Source organism: Pygoscelis adeliae, unplaced genomic scaffold, assembly GCF_000699105.1.
Source record: "Pygoscelis adeliae isolate BGI_AS28 unplaced genomic scaffold, ASM69910v1 Scaffold544, whole genome shotgun sequence".
NCBI lineage: Eukaryota > Metazoa > Chordata > Aves > Sphenisciformes > Spheniscidae > Pygoscelis > Pygoscelis adeliae.
In genome coordinates, this window is record NW_008824715.1 from 59,999 (window position 1) to 78,939 (window position 18,941).

Here is an 18,941-nt window from a genome sequence, read left to right on the forward strand (position 1 = left end):
GCTTCAGGGTCCCGGGCCACCTGCCAGCGCATCACAGGGACAGCACAGCTGGCTTCTCCCTGTGGGTGAGGAAGGAGCTCCCCGTGTAGCAGGTCTGAGCCTCCCTGCCATCCTCCATGGCGTCCAGGTCACCAATGCTACCATGCCAGGGTTCAACATGATGGCCACACCACATCTCTGCCGGCACCTCCTGCCAGGCTGCAGCTCCCTGTTTCTTGAGCATTTTGCCTCCTCTTGCCGCCTTCCTCAACCTCGCCGCCAGCCAGCTTGCCATTTGACGGTCCTTCTGGCGCTCTGGCAATGGCAGCGCGCCATGCCCTCAGCGGTCACAAGTCACCTCCACAGCCTTTGGCACCAAGCTCCCTGCTGACTGGTGCAAACCGCCCTTGCCTGTGGGGCGGCACCACTCCCAGCAAGAGGTGGTATGGGGTACCCAGTACCCCTCCCTGGGGCACCCACCAGCGTCTTGACATGCAGCGTCTTCGAGTGTCATGGGGTGGGATGGTGCTGGGGCCAGCAAGGACACTTCTGCTTCAGGAGGCTCCCATGAGGGTTGCATTGCCAGGCGGCTGGCAGTGCTGCTCACGACATCCCAACCTCACAGGTGTCTTTGCAGACATCCAATGGCACCTGAAAGTGCCCAGGGGGCTCTTGCAGGAGGCCCCAGCCCTGCATTTGCAGCCCAAGCCTCAAAGTTCAGAAGTTCCCCCTGCTCTGGTGACTCCCATCGACCTCCAGCCACTGGAGGCTTTTTCCACCCAAAGCATCTCCAAGGATTCAAGTTGTGCAAGCAAAGGTGATGCCCCATCACCGTCTCCTGCCAGGCCCGTCTCACCCCATCTCTTCTCGGAGGCCACCAGGGACAAGTGGCTGGACCATGCCAGGGCTTCCCAGCAGGACCGTATGCCCAGGGCAGAGTCCTGCGACCACAGGGAGGTCTCAAAAGCACAGGGATCTGGGTGCGCCCACCCGCCCGAAATCGCGGGGAGGAGGGGGACAAGTGTGTCACTAGAGGAAGGAGGGCAGGGACACTAACCACAAGATTGGTGAGGTGCAAAGATGGCATGCTCAGACCAAAGAAAAGCCTTTCCAAAGGAAGACAAAAGTGAAATAACCCCAATTTTTGCTAAAGCTTTGGAGAGATAGAGCCAGCAGCTAAAAAAAAAACCCCAAAAATAAAAATAAAAAAAAAAAAAGAAAAAAAAGAAAGGGAAAAAAATCAAAGACAATGATCCAATCATAAACTAATCCAAGCACACTTCACAAGAAATGTGGCCGGCAGAGCTGCTGCGCGGGGAGCCAAACCCAGGGCAGACTCAAAAGAAGTCGGAAGGTGCCGAGCTCCAGGGAATGTGCCCCCAGCATGGAGCGGGGCTGCTGCCGCAGGGCCTTGTTTGGTTTTTTGAGGTGCCCCCGAGAGTTTGGGGTTTTTTTTGATGTTTTCTTTTTTTAAATAAGGAAAAAAGGAAAAAAGAAAAAAAAGGGGGAAGAACCCAGCTCTTTCGGTCTGAGGCTGCAGGACTCTTACCCCACCTCCACCCTCTCTGCCTGCGCTGGTCCCACTCCTTCCCACCTTGCTGCCCACACCCTGGCTGGCAGGGATAAGCCTGGCTTTAGCACACCAAGGAAGAGGAGCTCCAGCTCCACCCATAAGGGCAGACCCAGTGGGGAGAGGTTCACTGTCATGAGCTCCTCTGGCTCCTGCCTGGGGCAGAGGCTCTGGGACCTGCTCCAGGTGCACATCCCCTTGGGAAAACACCGGAGCAGAGCCGGCAGCACCGAATCCCATTTTGGGGATGGGCAGATTGCGACCGGGTTTGGCAGCACAGCCGGTTTTGCGGTGGCTGGTAGGTTTCTCCAGGCCAAGACTGATGGAGCCCACGGGGGTCTCCTGGCCACAGCTATGAGAAATCAAAGCTCTTGTCCTTGGCTGGAGTCAAGGAGGAGTTGCAGCCTGCACCCGGGTCCCCACGACCTCCCTGGACATCTCCTGTGCCAAGCTGGCAGGGATGGCCCCAAGCCAAGCACTGGGTACAGGTGGCGAGAGAAAACACCACTTTTCACAGAGCCCTCCTCTCCATCCTGTGCCCAGCTCTCCCCTCACTCCCCTCAGCTTTGTCCCCCTGACTGCCTGGGGACATCCAAGCCTCCATGTCCGGGGGGGCTCACACTGACCGACACAGCCAGGATGGCCAAGCCGGTGCCAGAGGCACGCACAGCTTTGAAGTGCCTGTGTGTCCCCAGCCAGCAGCACCACAGGGTCACCCCAAGCCAGGTGGGAGGTGGCCCTCCCTAGGACAGAAATGCCCAGGACCAAGACCCCCATGCGGCTCCCCTGGCTCCTTTGGTGCTGGAGACACAGCAGAGCTCCCCTTTCCGGGGGCCGCCCCGAAGAGGGACCTGCCTAAAGGGTCTCCAGCAGAGTTGGCGCCGTCCGTCTTCCCCCACTATCCCCCACCACCGCTGTGCTCGTCACAGCCCTACCTTGGTGGGCACCTCGCCGCCCCGCCAGGTGCCCCAGCCTCGGTGGCAATCCCAGCCGGCTGGCTACCCCCTGCCCCTCCGGGATGCCCCAGAGGTGGGAGTCGTGTCCGAAAGCAGTTCCCTCATGCGAAAGAGCTAGTTCCTTCCCGGCATGCTCTCCTAAAACCTCACCAACCTTCCTACTAAACTGAACAGGGGGGAGCGGTCGTAAAATGGATCCCGGCCATCACACAGCGGGCACTCCGGAAAGATGTCTTCCTCCAGGTCCTCCGCCTCCTCCTCCTCCTCCTCCTCCTCCTCCTGCCCGTGGTGCTGCTCGTCAGCAGGCTCGGTGATGTCGGAGTCGGGGTTCGAGAAGGTAGGGGAGGGGGTGAGATCAGCCATGCGCTCGCTCATGCATGTGTTGAAAAGAGGAGAGCTGTTGCAGCCAGAGATATCTGAACTAAGGTTAGTACAACAAGATAGAAGACAGGTTAACACCAGCTGTTCCAAACAGAGAGAGCAAGAATAGGAATTTTGCTTTTTTGGGGGGTTGGGGTTTTTTTTTCCTTTTTTTTTTTTCTGGGTTTTGGGGGGGGTGTTTTTTCTGCTTAAACCAAGGGACATCGGGAAATAAAGACCTGCCCGTCCAGTGCATCTCTAAAGGAAGCCACCAATGGTTGTTGGCTATAAAGGGTGGAGAAAAGAGCGACCCAAGGAACTGGTGCAAACAGTGGGGATTCCCCTCGCTGGCTTTGTGGGCAACGCAGGGACGGAGTGGGTGGCACGATGCTCGCCACCACCCCCGCTGCCGAAGGGAATCTCTCCACGTGCTGTGGCACAGGGGGGATGCTTCCATGGCAGGTGCGGTTGGTTGGGCCGTGCGGCTCAGCCCCCTGCTCCCTCTGCCCGCCGGGGCAGACCCCTTCTCTGGGGTGGCCCATCCTTGTTGCCGGCACTGCACCCTTCAAACCGGCATGCGGGAAGCCCACGGAGATACACAGCACATACCATACAGACGGATGCTTGGACACCAACGCGTGCACATGGACGCGTGCCTGCCAGGGCAGAGGTTGCAACGGCACGGGCTCTCGGTCTGCTGGACGGCCATGGCCCCCCGCCTCCCAACAGCAGCAAGCCAAGAGCCCGTGCCTCACAGCACTGTGTTACAGCAGGCAGCGGGAGCGTTGCCAGCAGCTCGCGGGTCCCTTGGGGTCCCGGCAGCCAATGCAGAGGAGAGCCATCGCAGGCAAGATGGGCCCTGACCAGCACCGGGGGGCAACACATCCTCCCGCAGCACAGCCCCAGGGAAATGAACGCTCTGCGCATGGCAGAGCTGGCGGCACTTCTTCCCGCAGGGCTGCCTGCAGGTCCCAGCCGCGCTTTGAAGGAGCCGAAGCGCTCACCTGCCAACCAGCCTGAACCAGGGGAAGCGGTCATAGAAAGGATCTCCGCCGGTCACCACATTGTCACAGTCCTCAATGACGCTAGAAGGCACTTCTGCTGCACGGTCATACATTTCACGCATCAAGTCCAGGCGTTGCCTGCAGGCAGAGGGGGATGCGGTAGGCAGCAGTGAGAAACTGGGCTGAGGCCAGCCACGCCCTCTCTGGCACGGGCATCGTTCACCCACCTCAGCTTCTCCAGGGTCCAGTAATGCGTTGCCCCGTTCTTCTGGTCCTGCCCCTCTACAGCCACAATGGTTCGGGGGAATGGCCGCTTCTCCCGGTCCTTGGCGGCATCGGGAGGCAGCAGGTCAGGAGGGAGAGGCGAGTACAGCGTGTCCGTGAGGAGCACGAACTGGAACTGGACCTGAAGAGGGGCAGAGGGGGATGGTGAGCCGCCTGGGAGGACAGCGGGCTCTGTGCAGTGCCTTCAGCAACCCCCTTCCTCGGCACTTCCTCGGCTGCCCATGCTTGTGGCCTCTGCCATGGGTGCCGCAGCAAGCCAGAGAAGAGCCCCAGGCACCCACCTTCTTCTTCAGCTCCACACTGATGGCGTTGGCTTCCTTGAGGAAGATGGCATTGCCCCAGAGTAGGTCGCGGAGGGAGGTGAACTGGTACCACTTCCACTTCCTAAAGGCCCAGAGGGCCAGCTCGAACTCCCGCTCTGTCCACTGCACTGTGGGGACACGGAGGGACAGTCACCCCACCACTGGGAGGGAAGACATTGGCGCAGAGATGCACAGGGGACCCGCAGTCCACTCTTCTTGCTCCCACAGAGAGCATCAAAACCCTGTGGTGGCACCCAGCCCTCACCTTCATCCTCAGGTTCTTCCTCTTCCTCGTTTGCCTCAGGGTAATACCTAGAGTCCATCTGCTTCTGCAAAGCCTCCAATTTGCTCTCGTAGTCCTAGGGGAAGCAGGGAGAGGGATGATGCAACACACAAGGTGTGACCTTCCTCCATGCTGCCACATAGCGCTTCTACCCCCCGCAGGAACCCGGCATCCTCCCTCCTCTGGATCCATGTTTATGGGGACAACCCCAGGAACAACAGGTTTGCCCTTGTTTTTAGGACACACAGAGCCACCCCATACAAACATCTGCCAGGACTCAGTCATGCCTGGGCAGCCTCAGAAGGAGCCAGGTCCTGGCCACCTACCAGCCTCTGCTGCTCAAGAAGGTAATTCGCCTCCTCCCGCTCCCTCCGGTACTGGTCCTCCAGTTCTTGGAGCCTGGGACAAACAGGGAAGGAGCAGATGACCAGCCTGCAGGTGGATAGCCAACTCCCCATCGCCCCAGTCCCCATGCCCTCACCGCTGCTCCATCTCCTGCTTCATGTCGATGCCCTGCTTCTCCAGCAGCTCTCTTTGGGCGAAAGCCCAGTCAACAGGCTCAGCAGGGGTCTCGGCGCACGGGGTCCGCTCCCGCTCTTGCCGAGCCTGCTCGGGGTGGTTGAAGCGGAAGACATGGCTCTTCCCCATGATGATGCGGTTTCCTACAGGGATGCATGTGTGGTGGGGAGAAAGGGCGTGGGTTTAATGTGGGACAACCTGCAGGGCCCTATGGGATGGAGGGAGGCGGGTTAGAGCAGTGCTGGGCGTGCCGGCTCCGGGGACCCACCTGAGCGCAGGATGCTGGGCTCCGTCACCTTTTTGCCATTCACATAGGTGTCGGCACCTTCACAGGGCTCCAGGGTCACTATTACTGCAGAGATGGTGGGAGGGGGAGAGAGGGAGCAAAGGTAAGGTGGAAGCAGAGGGATAAATCCTGCATCTCCTGCTCTGCTGCTCCTGCAGCCTCGGAAAGGGAGAGCTGCCCCGGCCAGCACCCCAGACGTGGAGTGGGGGGACACCGGGGTACCCACCAGTAGCACCCACACCCTGGGCAACCAACAGAGCTAGGCCAACCTCATGTTAATCAGAGCAGCCCCAAGGACTAAAAGCAGTTGGAGACTGGACATGAGAGGAGATCAAAGCCTCCAGCATGCATCTCCAGGCTCATCTCCCAAAGCCCTTTCACCCCCAGGTTCCTGCTGGTTTGCAGGGTGAAGAGAGCTCTGCTCTGCGTCTTGGGTGGGGGAATCATCGATGGTCTGCTCTTCCCTCCTGCCCTGGTCTCCCTGGCTTGCCTCACCACAGCAGCTTCCACGTGCCTTGCACGAGCTTCCCTCCCAGCTAAGTGAGGGCCATAGCTCGCTCTGGAAGCACGGAGAGGCCGCAGTCATGTGGGAGAGCCCCACAATCTGAGGAGGGCAGGATCCCCAGCTGGGGGCAGGTGCTGGGGACACACAGAGGGACTGGGGTCACCGGAGGTGGAGTCCCTTCAGACAAGGAATACCTTCACCACCGGTTTTGGTGTCGCTGCGGAAAAGGCAGTGCTCTTCCTTAATGAAGTGCCCGCTGAGAACGATGTCCTGCCTCTTCTCTGCATCTTCCCGGCCAACCCTGCCAGGGGGAAACCCAGCTTGATCCTTCCTTAAAGCAGCCCCTCCTTGGGCCTCCCCCCAAAACCATCCTTGGAGCTGACAGGAGCAGCCCTTGGTGCACAGCAGGACCAATGTCCCTAACAAGATTGCCAGGCAAATACATTGTTACCACATGGCTATGGCACTTTGGGGATGCCCCAAGAATGGTGCCCAGCCCAGGGACAGCTGTCACCAGGCTGCCCACCAGGCAAGTCAGGCACTGAGATATGGGCTAGGCTCCCACCACTCCACGAGACCTGGCCCTCACCTCGTTATCCCGTCCTTGATGTAGTAGAGAAGACACTCGGACATGAGTGGATCCTCGTTCAGGTTGACCAAGTGGGGTGTCTGGGAGAGACGAACAAGGAGTCAACCTGGTGCACCCCGTCGACCCGTACACTGAGGGATGCTCCTGAGGGAGGTGGGAACTCAGCAGCACCTCAGGCTGCTGCCTGCATGGGCTCTCCTGCCCTCTGTAGCTCCAGGACAACATGCCCAGGCAAGTACTTTTCAAGGAGACTGCAGAGAACCAAGCAGCCGGGATGAGGATGACCTGCCTCCACATGCCTCCTTGCCTTCCTCCTCAAAGGGCTGAGCCCTGGGCACCCTTCCACCGGCTGCCTTTGGAAATTCATGTTGCAAACAGGCCCAACACGCAACCAAACATTTCCCATGGAGAGTCCCTGATAGGGCTTAGTGTCTCCTAGGGCGGGACCCTGCTCACCTACACTGCATGTCCACAGGCCCTTGCCTCACCATAGCCCCCAGCTCCACTGCGGACAGTGTAACTGAGGCAGAGACATGTCCCATGCAGCGGTTGGTTTAGGATAAGAGAAACTAAAAGTGCCCGTTTTCCTCCACTGATGGTACAAGGACAGATGAAGCACCTAAAAGAGCAGGTCCCAGACCAGAGGTTCAACCAAAAGTGGTGGAGACCTGAAGCCGTATCTCCAGGCTGAATTTCACTCCCTGGTCTCCTTCCTAACAGTTCCCTCCCATCACTTTCTTCCCCTGGGTTACAAATTACTTTGTTCTTGATGAGAGGGAAGTTTCTCCCCCAGCCACAGACTTCTCTGGCTGCAGCTAGCTTATCTCACCCCATCACAAGCTGCTGTGATTGCACCTTCAGGCAACAGGCAAAGTCCCGTGAGTATCAGTGGGTGAAGTTCCGAGTTTCCCAGAAATAAGAATAGAGAACATAAGAAACATCTTATCAGCCCACTGACACCCAGCATGCAGAGGTTTCCCTGTCACAACAGTGCTGTGAGCCCTGGCTGATAGAAGAGACTCACTCCAAATGGTGCAGGAGAGCTGGAGGTCAAGGGAAACACAGGCTCTTCTCCACGGTGGCTGGCAGGAATAAATTGGCTGTAACATTTAACCTCAGGCCCCTCTAGGCAGACACGTAGCCCTGGGGTCTGACACTCCTTCAGCTTGCAGTTTTTCTCCAGATTTGCAAGGCTGGCTAGTAGAAGGCAGATGTTCTACCTTCCACTGAGCTCCTTGGAGATGTAACCACCCCAGCATACAGCAGGAGAACAAAGTCCTGCCCGGCTTTGCCCTTAACGAAACAGGGTTTTGCACGCTATCAATGCTAACTTTCCTCGCTAGCCACAGGAGAAGTCAGAGGAGTTTCCACCCACCAGACAGCTGAAAAGCAAGGAGGCACCAAGACCACCACAGCAATGCCCCACCTCCAAGACCAACCTGCTTTGGCAAATAAACCCCCACACTTTCTACACAAAGGTCTGGGGTCCTAAGAGGCAGTGGCTAGGATGAGAATGAGAAACAAAGATGACGGTGTAGAAATTTGTCCTAAAAGCCATGCCAAGGCACAGAAGGGGAAGGTCCTGAAGCCTTCATCATCAAATGTCACCACCTTAGCTGGGGACACACGCATCTACTAAGATGTTTGGCCAAGCCAACCAGCATCACCTGCCAGGGCAGCTCTCAGAGCATCCCTCGGTGCAGTGGGAGAGCTGAGCGAGTGTGCCCTGGTCCTACCCGCACGTGCCTGCACCTCGGCAGCCCATGCTGCTCTGCAGGCTTCATGGGGTTGGGGCTGTGAACTGGATGTCACTACCACAATGATTATACAGACGAGCGAGGGGCAGCGATGTGCTGTAACTGGTGCTTGGCAGGGTTCGCTGCCACACTAACTCTTTGGGGCACAGCCAGTATTTTCTTAGAAAATACTTCCCAGGATGCTAAAAGCAACAAAGTGTATGGAATGTTTCCACACCCACATTTCTCAGCGAGGACTTGCCAGTTTCAGGGGCGGCAATTTCAAATAGTCCAAAGTATGGATTTTTATAAGCTGACACTGAAGTCCAACACAGTGATCGTCAGTGAAGCGCCACCTGAATGGGGGAAGCATCCAGGCAATGGGGGCTGGACATTTAGCCATGTGTTTCTACCGATGTTTGTACCCAGCAGGGTCAACACTGGGATTTTCCCATGTAGGTTTCAGAGCCAAGAAAAGGCTAGTGAAATATTCGGGGCTGGCCAGCAGTGACAGGGGAGGTCGGAAAGGCGCTATGGGGGTACAAACCAGTCTTCATTTGCCAGGAAGAAGAGAATAAGATGATCCTACCTTTTTAGGAGAGAAAACACCCAAGGTGCCTCCGTCCTCCCTCATGGCCACCCCCATTTCGGCCAGCAACGCTTCCCTGAAGGAGAAAGGGAAAAAAGAGCCTGTCAAAGCCCCACGAGCCCCTGGAGCCGGCACTAGACAAGCCCAGGACAGGACCCAAGCCCACGAGTTTGCCCTGTGAATCGCAGCCATAGGGCTTGCTTCCATTCTCTCCATGCCTCAGGAGAGTTTCTCAGAGCAGACCACGTCCGTGCAGGCTAACGTGGTGGGCACTGGGGTGCCCAGGGGGCAGCCAGGATACGTCTGGATGGTCAAATTGCCTGGCTGCTCCCAGGAACTGAACTGCTGTAGGCAAAGTGCAGAGGAGGGGAGATGCCTGGGGAACCCCACCCCACGCCATCCCATCCCACCCCAACCCACCTACCTCTCCATCCGGATTGCTTCCGTCCTCCGCAGCTTCTCCTCCCATGTCTCGTTCAGCTCCGCGATGATCTTCTCTGTTTCCTGGCAAGTGTGGGGTTAGCAGGGGGTTAACGCATCCTACGGGCAGCAGACCTGCCTGCTCTGCCAGCCCAGCATGTCGCAGCGGGACAATGGTCCCAGTTTCAGGCTGGTTTAAACGAGCCGTGGCAGCATTTCACCCACGTCTTTCTATCATCCCCATCTTCAAAGAGTGAGGCACAAAGACCAGCCTCTCCATCATCTTGCTGCCAGCCCGCTCCTGCGCCATGCTGAGCCGGGAGCGCCCATCCCGAGCCAGAAGCGCCCGTCCCGCAGGGCAAAGGTAGCAGTCACCCCACAGGGAAGATGGCAGCACCAGGTGGACCCTACCACACCAAACCCTCTCCCGGCCAGCAGTCCAGAGCACGGGGCAGCTCTGAGTCTGTCCGCTCTGCAAGAGCATGCCCAAGCACCACTTCCCGTGAGAATCACCCATAATGGGTTTCCAGAAAATACTGAGCCCCCGCCACAAGCCTCAGTGCAAAAGCGTTGAGCTGAGCCCTCCATCCTGCCAGGCGCCAGCGTCTTACCTTGAGCCTTTCAATTGCCTCTTCACTGCCCGGAGCAAACATGATGCGCTCGTGGAGGCTGGCGACGGAGGCGGCGCGGCTGGACAAGGCCGACAGGGAGGAAGAGGGGCTGATCCCGGCGATGGCATTGGTCACTGTGGAGAGATTGTCATGGCGGTGACTCAGCTCTGCCCCTCTAGCATCATTATTGTTCTCAAAGTCGGACACATCTACGGGCGGGGAAGGAGGGATGGGCCAGGGAAAGACACATGGACAGGAAGAGAGAGAGAAAGAGAAAGATAGAGACAAGAAAAGCTGTTGGGAAAAAAAAAGAGTGGCTGGGTGTGTCGAGAAGAAAGCCAGGAATTACAAGGAAAAGGCACAGGCGATAGGACAGCGGCGCAGGCAGCAGCAGGGCAAGGGCACGCGCATCCCTCCCCCAGCCCAGGCAGCCCCCCAGAAGCATGGGGCTGTTTTGGGAAGCAGCTGCAGGAATAGCCCTGGAGCCTTCCTGGGCTCCTGGGGATGCTTTTTTGCAACACCAGATCCTGCAGCCATCAGGTCTGGGATCAACCATCCTCGCCAAGAGCGTGCCGCTGCCCCTGTCATCCTCCCCCACTGATGCAGCCCAGGTGGTTTTCTCTGCCCGGCTGCCCCAGATTAGCTGGATCTGGGGACAGAGAATGAGAAGGGAAGGGGAGGAGAGGCGGTGGCCCTCCACCCTACAAAGGGGTTGGGGGGACGGAGCAGGAGGAGCCATGGGATCCCCTCACTGGCAGAGGCCAAGCCCCCAGCCCACTGGAGCAGTGCCTTGGCCAGGCAGCCAGAGAGAGAGAGCAAAGTGAGAGCAGAGTGGCAACACACCCATTACAGGCAGCAGCGCTTGCCTGCCAGCACCCCGAGCATCAGCTGCCACCGGCTCCCATGGCAAAGGGATTGAGGTATTAGAGATGCTCTGAGGTATCAGAGATGCTCCTCCAGCCCCAAGAAGTCACAGGGGCTTGGCACACTGTGCCAGAGGCGGGCAAGGCACAGGTTAGTGGGTGCAGCGTTAGTCACCCATCTCCATCAGCCCACGCCTGGGGGAGCCGAGCCAGGAGGGGGCAGGCCAGGTCCTCATCTCAGCAGGCTTGCCACAGCCTGGCTACACTGCCTGGCCCGGCAGGGATGGGGCGATAGTGCTTATCCACAGGCAAAAACCTCCTGGCCGTCACCACACACCCCTCTATCAGGAGAGCACCGTGCCAGCCCGCCCAAGCGCCGTGCCGGGCTCCAGTCCCGACAAGCCCCAGCGCCAGCAGAAGCAGCAGCAGCAGCAACAGGAAACATCATGACAGCATGGAGGAAGGAGTCCCCGGGGGATCAGGCCCTTGGCATGGGGGAGGGGGAGGACATTGGTCCCTCCGAGCGCTATCCCAAGCCCAGGTGCTAACCACGACTCTGCCACCATCCCCTTTGCCAGCTCCCTGGGGACGGCCAGCCTGTGGGCAAGCGCCTCTCCATCAGCTGGGGCCAGCTACATGGAGCCCTTCCCCATGCTGCACAGGTGCCCCTGCGCACAGCCTATGCCTCCCAAAAGCCATGAAGCAACAGAGAGTACCAGTGATGGGGAATACACACATTTGGATCCTCCTGCAGCAGGATGGGCTAAGAGAGAGAGAGAGGGCAGGGAGCGGAGGTAAGACAGAGAGAACAGAACAGGAGTGGGTTCATCTCAGTAGGATTTCCAACAGCACACAGAGGAGAGGCCACAGGCAGGCGCAGCCCTGGGAACATCTTCCTGGCACCTCTGCCGGCTGCAGGATGCTGAAGACGGGAGGTGGAGGGGGAGAAAGGGAGGTCTGCTGGTGTAAAGCAGCTCCTCCTGCTTATAGGAGTGGGCTGGGGGTTGTGAACAGATGCCCAGGGGCTCACCGGAGGCGTCCCAGCTACGCTTCGGCAGCGTGATGCCGCCGCATGCCCAGCAGAGCAGGATGCAGGGCAGCTGCGGGGACGCCAGCCCCAACAGGCAGGGGGGACTCCAGCCCACCTCTGCCTGGAGCCACTGCCAGAGAGTATTAGGCGGTACCTACTGTCAATGATGTCCCCAAGGCCCTGGGCGTAGAGAAGGTCGCGCAGGCGTGCCACCTCATCCTTCAGCTCCCGGATGAGCTTGTTGTTGGGGTCCTCATTGATGACAGCGTTGCAGCGGATCTGCTTGGCACGGTCGGCGTACCTAGGGAAGGGCAGAGCCCTGAGCAGTGGCAGGGGGGGCAAACCCCCAGCTGCTGGGCAAGCGGGAGTACCACTGAGCCACTCCAGCAAGCGATCCTTTGGAGGATCCCAGTGCCGGGGCAGTCCTTTGGCCTCTTGTCTGAGGTTGCAGGGTCCCCCCACAGTATCTCCCCAGCCAGGGTTGCCACAGAGGTGAGGAGAGCACGTGGCAGTGCTTGGGTTTCAGAGACCCTCCCTACCCTCACCCGCTGTGGGGGGACAAGGGTACTTCTTCCTACCTGAGGGTGCTGAGGGTCTCATCATAGTTGATGTCGGCAGGACTGAGAGCAGCGACCATGGCTGTCCTGGAGTTGCCCCCTGCCCGGAGAGATACACTTGCGTCAGGGAGATGCTGGTCCCCGTGCCAGCTGTCACCCTCCACTCGGCAGCTAGCCCTGCCGCCAAGCCCGTACCTCCCACCCATGTCCTCACCCAGGTTCTCCCGCAGCAGCCAGGTCAGCACTGAGTCCCGGTACGGGATGAAATCCGTCTTCTTCTTCTTTTTGTTCTGGGGGATAGAAAGTGGAGGGAAGGGCTGTCAGGCTGCCTGCTCACTTCAAAGGGAAGGTGACAGCCAGTCCCCAGTCATGGGGATTCGGAGGAGGATGGCTCTGCCTAGCTACCGCAACCTCAGGCAGCTCTGCTCAGTTCCACAGGTCCTGCCTGTGAAATGCTCTGCCTGGGCCAGGCAGTTGTTTAACGCTGAGTACTGAGAGCCACAGGGTGAGGAGGGTGATGAGGATGCCAAGGGCTCTGCCAGCCCCCAGGAGAAGTGTGGCTTGGGTCCAGGAAGAGCCTCACCCCCACACCACCATGCGACCCACTCCCACCCGCCTGTGCTAAAAACCAACCCCCCCTTCCCCAGCCCAGCCAGGGCACCTACCTTGTTCGGCCCCGAATCCTGCAAAGAAAAGTGGAGAGACTGTTTTAAGTGAGCTGCTCCCCTCCTTGGCGCCCACAACAGCTCCCCGTCCCCCAAGCAGAGAGCGGCAGGCGCAAATCCCTGGGGAGATGGCAGCCTCACCAGCCCAGCTTGTCCCAGCCCTGGGGACAGCTTGGGATGTATCTGCCTGTCTCCTGGAGCCGGGATGCTCCATCCCTCAGAGCTGAGCCCATCCCTGCTGATCTGAGCCCATTCCCCCGCAGTGCTGCCACTCATCTGGGCTCCAGCTACCTACCATTTCGGCCAGGGCAGAGATGACTTTCCCCAGCGTGGTCAAGGACTTGTTGATGTTTGCTCCTTCCTAGCAGAGAGAGGAAAAGCCCAGATGCTCAGGCCCCATTTCAGAGCGGCGCTAAAGCCCGGTGCTCCAGGAGGATGAGGAAGTCCCAGTACAGGGTGGGCAAAGAGCAGCTGGTCTTACTGGGTAACCAGCACCTCCCAGCTGGGACTCATGGACCCCAGTGGAACTGGCACTGGGCAGATTTCAAACAAAACCCCATCAAGGATTGTGGCAGCGTAGTGGGCAAGGAACCAGGCAAGGAAAGGAGATGTCACAGTTGGGGACGAGGGGGCAGGACATGGCGTCCCCAGCGGCAGAAGGGGACCTTGTGCCAGCTCTCACCTTTAGTCTTGTGCCCTTCGCACCAGTGGAATCGGCTCGCTCACTCCCTGCCAGGTCCACCAAGCTGATTTTGCTGACCTGCAGGCAGAGATGAGGCTGTCAGCCCTGGCAGGCACAGCAAACCAGGCTCCAGCACAGAACTGAGGAGGGAGCAAAGACCTCTTGCAAGGTGACAATGCTCTGAAGGCAGAGGTGGGCTCTTTGGGGTCATCCTTGCCAGGATTTGGCCAGGAGCAGGGCTAACATCCTTGCAGGCAGGGCTGGAGGGCACCAACTGCCAAATACCCTGTCCGGGGGCCAGTCCCTTGAGGGACCATGAGTCCAGCATGTGCCTGGGACTTATCTCCATCCTGTTTCAACCCTCCATCAGGCCACACCATCTCACCCCAAGTGCTGTCAATAGCACACAAAGCCTTTCCCAGGTCCATGCGCGTTCCCCCGAGTCACCCAGGCTCTGCTCTCACCTTCTCAGTGGTGATGTCTGTCTCGGCATCGTGCCGCTTCTGCGTGAAGATGATGTTGAACACAGCATGGGAGCGGCTGCTGGTCTCGTTCATGTTAGTGGCAGCTGCGGGGAGAGGACAGGGAGGTATGACATTCTGCAGGGGACACTGGAGCAGCTGGTGCTGGGGCCAAGGCTCATTTCAGGACAGGGTACATGATGGGAAGGCAAGTCTGGAGGACAGGAGAGGACTCTGGGAGGAGGCATGCAAAAGTCCAGGCTTTCTCCTGCTGGCTCCAGGGTGTTTTGAGAGCAGGAAGGAGGTAAAGTGAAAATAAGTGTGGGGGTATCCAATGCTCAGACAGGAGGGGACTGTCACCTCCAGAGCAGCCAGATCAGCAAAGCGAGGAAGTTAAGCAGGGACCTTCTGGAGATGTCTGCAAGCTCTCCAAATCCTGACCATCTCCTGCTCCCCCAACTCACCGGGCCTTGTTCCCAGAGTCCATGAGGTCCTGGATGTCATTGTAGGAGGTCACAGCCAGCTTGGAAAGGTCCTCAACATACGGGCCCATAAGGGGATGCTCCCTCACCCGGAGGTTCCCCTTGTTCTTGGGGTTCAGGAGGTCCCTCACGCGTTCACAGTATATCTCCATGTAGCTCACCTAGAGCAGAGGGAACGGGCAGGGCTAGCGGCTGGCAGGACGTGGACACTCCGTGCGTAGGCAGAATCAGGCCCTGCCCACCCACCCCACACCCAGGGATGGGACACCCCAAAGAGGGGTCTGCACACCGACATGGCTTGCAGAGCCGGGTGGGAGGCTGGAGCCAGACTAGGCAGGCAATGGGGTGCCTACCTCCACAGAGTAGGACATGTTGTCGTTCGTCGTGTCATTGATGCGGGAGAAGAGGTCCTCACACAGCTGCAGAGAGAAGAGCCAGGCTGCTCAGCCTCCCACCAGAAGGATGATCCTGCCCAGGATGCCCAGGCCACAGGGATTTCTACCTTCTCACCCCAAAAACCAGAGCCCCTGAGTGCTGGGACGGGTCCTGGGGAACTGGCAGAACCCCCCCTGCTGATATGGGGGGCTTAGCATCCACAGAGACCCCCCAGCGTCCTGCTAGGCCAGCACGCAGCAGCTTTCGGCAAGCACAGCTGGCAGGGGCTCAGCACTTGGACTACTGCTGCTCACAAACACCAGCCTCATGTGGCCAGACCGTAATTCATCTGGTTTTGGAGGAGTCCAGCATGACCCTCCTTGTCCCCCTGTGCTCCGGCAGAGCCGTGCCGGCTCGCTGCCGCAGCAGGGCTGCGGTAGAACTTGGCAAAGCCTGGCTCCGCTCCCGCCCTGCTCCCCCCTTCCCTCCCCGCTCCACTTTTCCTTTGGGCATCCCTCTAGGACCATGGGAACAGGCAGCTTTTCACCAGGCGGTACCTGCGGGATGATGCCTTGCTGGTCCTTCTCCTGCTTCCCCATCATGGTGTACGATTTTCCGGCACCCGTCTGCCCATAGGCAAAGATGCAGACATTATAGCCTTCAAAGGCATGTTGCAACATCTCCTCGCCAATGTCCCGGTACACTTGCTTCTGAGATGCATAGTTGATGTCTGCAGGCTGCAGAGAGGAAGGGGACAAGGAGAAATTTGCCAAGGAGGTCCTCCTGCCTCTCTCCAGCCCAGCCCAGTGCTTCAGGCAGCCTCAGGCCTCCCACCACTTACCGTGGTGTGGGACCAGTAGGAATAGTCAAAGCTGAAGCTTTTTGGTGTCTCTTTGGGCTGCTTCGGGTTCAGGATAGCTAGGGGCAAACAGATGGGAACATGAGGCCACCCAGCTACCCATGGTACCCCCGCCACCCACATCCCATTCGTGAGGGGAGAAGGGTGATGGGGTTCAGTCTGAATCAGTCCTGGAAAGCAGGACCAGGACTCTCCAGCTCCACAGGTGGGTCCAGAGCCCTCAGACCCCAACAGTCCCAGCAGAGGACGTAGATGCCACAGCCAGCAGAGCCTGCACCAGCCCAGGGAGCAGGGCAGAGCCTTGCCCAAATGCTGGGCATGGTGTGGGGGAAATGGCTCCTTCCCCTGGGCTCCTCCCTGCTTCGGCACCTGCCCGTGGGAGCCCAGCACTGGCAGCGGCACGGGAGGATCACACCCTTCCTTCACCCCACAGCTGGGGGGGCCATGCCCAAAGCCACACGTGTTGGCGCTGTGGGGTGGGAGCAGCTGTGGCCCCATCGGGGCTCCCCCAGGCCCCCTCCAGCTCATGCCTCTCTTCCCCTGCGCTTTCTTTTGGGTACCCAGCCTCAGCAGGGTAATTAATGCCTCGTGTTACACCGCCAGCAGAAACAAGAGCCTGCTTTTTCCCATCCCCTGGTGAAAAGGACGTTGCCATGGAAATTGGAGACGGCATCACTTCTCTTCCTCGCTCGCCACTTCCCCCCCCGCCCCCCGTAGAGCGTTTACGATGGGTTTTTTTCTGAAACAACAGATGCGTCAGAAGAAACCCAAACCAGCAGGGTAATCACGAGATCCAGCCATCAGCCATGTTAGGCGACACTGAAATGACCTTGTGGGTTGGCGCAGCGCAGCTCCTGTGCCCGCAGCACCCAGCTGCTCCCTGCCACTGCTGGGGACAAGGCCATACAGCACCAAGGCCAACAGAGCTCCCTCCATCACAGCCCCAACCTGCCCTGCCCTGGGGCGGGTGCTTGGCCAGGGCTTGTGCCTGCTCAGGATTCAAGCTGGGACCTTCCCAAGCAGCCCTAGGCATGATGCAGCCCACTCCCTGTGGGGTCAGATGCCCCGCTGCATGGCGGTTGCTTTCTGTTCCAAATTCCTCCTCCATTGCCACAACAGATTCTCCCCTGGGAGGGATCCGCCACTTCTGGCCTGAGACCTGTCCATCCCTGCCCACAAAAGACAGCGAGGCAGGCAGGTGGAGGGTGGGAAGTGGGGTCAGAATGCAGCCCCGATCACGAAACCGCAGCATGGTGCTGCTCAAATCCCCCTCACTGTGGGCAGGAGCCCAGCTCCAGCGCCACAGAGGGGCCAGGCGCTGGCTTCCTGCCTGCCTGCCCACTGGAGGCAGCGTGACTCAGATGCTCCAGATGCCTCCTGCATCCTGCGCAGACTAATTACCAAAGCCAGAGCTGCTCTTTCAGGAGAAGGGGCTGGGAAGCGACATCCCCATAGCAACTGCCCATCCCACAGCTGCAAACAGGGACTTGGAGGCGCCTTGCTGAGATCCAGACCAAAACGACACCAGGCCTTTCTGGACAGCCATGGGGGCTGCCCAGCCCTGCCAGTGCCTGGTTAGTGTGTTGAGGGCATGTGAGCGGCCATTGCAAAGAGAAGCGGGTGTGGAGGCCATGCAAGAAGTCAGATGGAACGTCTCTGATGGCTCCTGGGCTTCACCTGGCAGCTCCGCCATGCCACCCATCCCCCCAAGCTCTCGGCTTGGCTCTGTGTATGCCCTGCAGAGGTGACCCTTGCCGGAGCGAATGGGAGCATCACCCCCCCAAAAATGAGTCCAACGGGGGCAAAAGCAGGAGTGGGCAGGATGGCGGCTGTTCTGCATCCCAGTGCCAGCCCACACCGGACACAGGGCGGAGGAGCAGCTGGGGATGGCGCCGAGTGGCTCCAGGCATCCCAGCTGCAGCCACCCAGCTGGCCTGGCAGGCTGGAGACAGGGACACAGAGGAAAGAGGAGCACACCGAGAGCAGCAGGTCTCCCGTTCTTGAGCTGAAACGCTCTCCCCATGCCCCTTTCATTCCCGTTTATTTGCCCCCGTGCGGCTGGATGCCGCCGGTATTTTTTTTCCTCTCCTGTGACCAGGCATCCCAGGGCTTTTGCAAAGCTGCTGCAAAAAGATTCGTGCTCTAGCCAAAGGGGATTAAAAAAGGCCGGGGGGGAGACAGACATACAGACAAGAGGGGGAGGAGGAAAACATCTGGAGATGACCTTCATCTTCACCCTGAAGAGCCAGCGGCATGGCAGAGTGTAGCAAGCAGGCAAGCACTCAGGATAAAACACAAGATCCACAGGAGAGAAAATAATCACCGTATTTTAAAGCCCACGGAGGCACAGCTCTGACTGGAGAATATTATGGCCTTGCAAGATGAAAACTGGGGTTCCTTCCTCACCATCCTGGCAGGAGCTGCCAGGAGAGGGGCCAGGGGTGTTGGTGCCCGGGCTGGTCCCCGTGGCCACATGGAGGGGGGGATGCCATGGGAACAAAGCGGTAGTGTTGGTGGGCAGGCGGGCAGCTGCGGCACAGCAAGCCAAGGGGGCGGCGGCTGTAAGTTTGGGGGGAAAAGGACAGCAGAGAAGGGATGACCCCTTCCTGCTCCGGCCCCCAGCCCCTGCTGCCCCCCATGGGGCTTAATGAATTAGCCAGAACAACAACCTCCCCCACCCCAGTACGTGGGGGGGTCTCTGCAAATAATCCCAGGAAGGGGGAAACTTGCTGTTACTCCCCGCAAACACATTTATTTTTGGCTTCTCTGTGAGGAGCTGGGGGACCGAGACAGTCCCACTCTGCAGGGGGGGCAGCTGGCACTACCAGCATCCTCCTGCCCCCCCCAGCCAGCAGAATAAGCAGGAACCAGAGCCCCCCACCAGTGCCTGCCCCCCAGCTGAGGGGATTAGCCGATGGTTTGTCCATTCATGGAGAAAAACTTCGCTGTCAGCAAAGGGCTGGCTGGGGCGCT

The 18,941-nt window shown here is 59.1% G+C and overlaps 1 protein-coding gene across 1 annotated transcript in view; it reads right to left on the minus strand.

Moving 5' to 3' along the window:
• The window catches only part of KIF1A (kinesin family member 1A), a 33,453-nt gene that overhangs the window by 13,092 nt on the left and 1,420 nt on the right, over positions 1 to 18,941 (minus strand). The window contains 25 exon segments of the mRNA XM_009323192.1: positions 2,668 to 2,926; positions 3,870 to 4,007; positions 4,097 to 4,275; positions 4,436 to 4,584; positions 4,722 to 4,815; positions 5,066 to 5,138; positions 5,221 to 5,401; positions 5,527 to 5,610; positions 6,244 to 6,350; positions 6,639 to 6,718; positions 8,964 to 9,039; positions 9,388 to 9,467; positions 9,995 to 10,128; positions 11,594 to 11,620; positions 12,046 to 12,188; positions 12,466 to 12,544; positions 12,659 to 12,734; positions 13,110 to 13,127; positions 13,405 to 13,470; positions 13,792 to 13,869; positions 14,256 to 14,359; positions 14,694 to 14,895; positions 15,088 to 15,153; positions 15,667 to 15,846; positions 15,951 to 16,027. Coding sequence (XP_009321467.1) covers positions 2,668 to 2,926; positions 3,870 to 4,007; positions 4,097 to 4,275; positions 4,436 to 4,584; positions 4,722 to 4,815; positions 5,066 to 5,138; positions 5,221 to 5,401; positions 5,527 to 5,610; positions 6,244 to 6,350; positions 6,639 to 6,718; positions 8,964 to 9,039; positions 9,388 to 9,467; positions 9,995 to 10,128; positions 11,594 to 11,620; positions 12,046 to 12,188; positions 12,466 to 12,544; positions 12,659 to 12,734; positions 13,110 to 13,127; positions 13,405 to 13,470; positions 13,792 to 13,869; positions 14,256 to 14,359; positions 14,694 to 14,895; positions 15,088 to 15,153; positions 15,667 to 15,846; positions 15,951 to 16,027 — 2,750 coding nt within the window.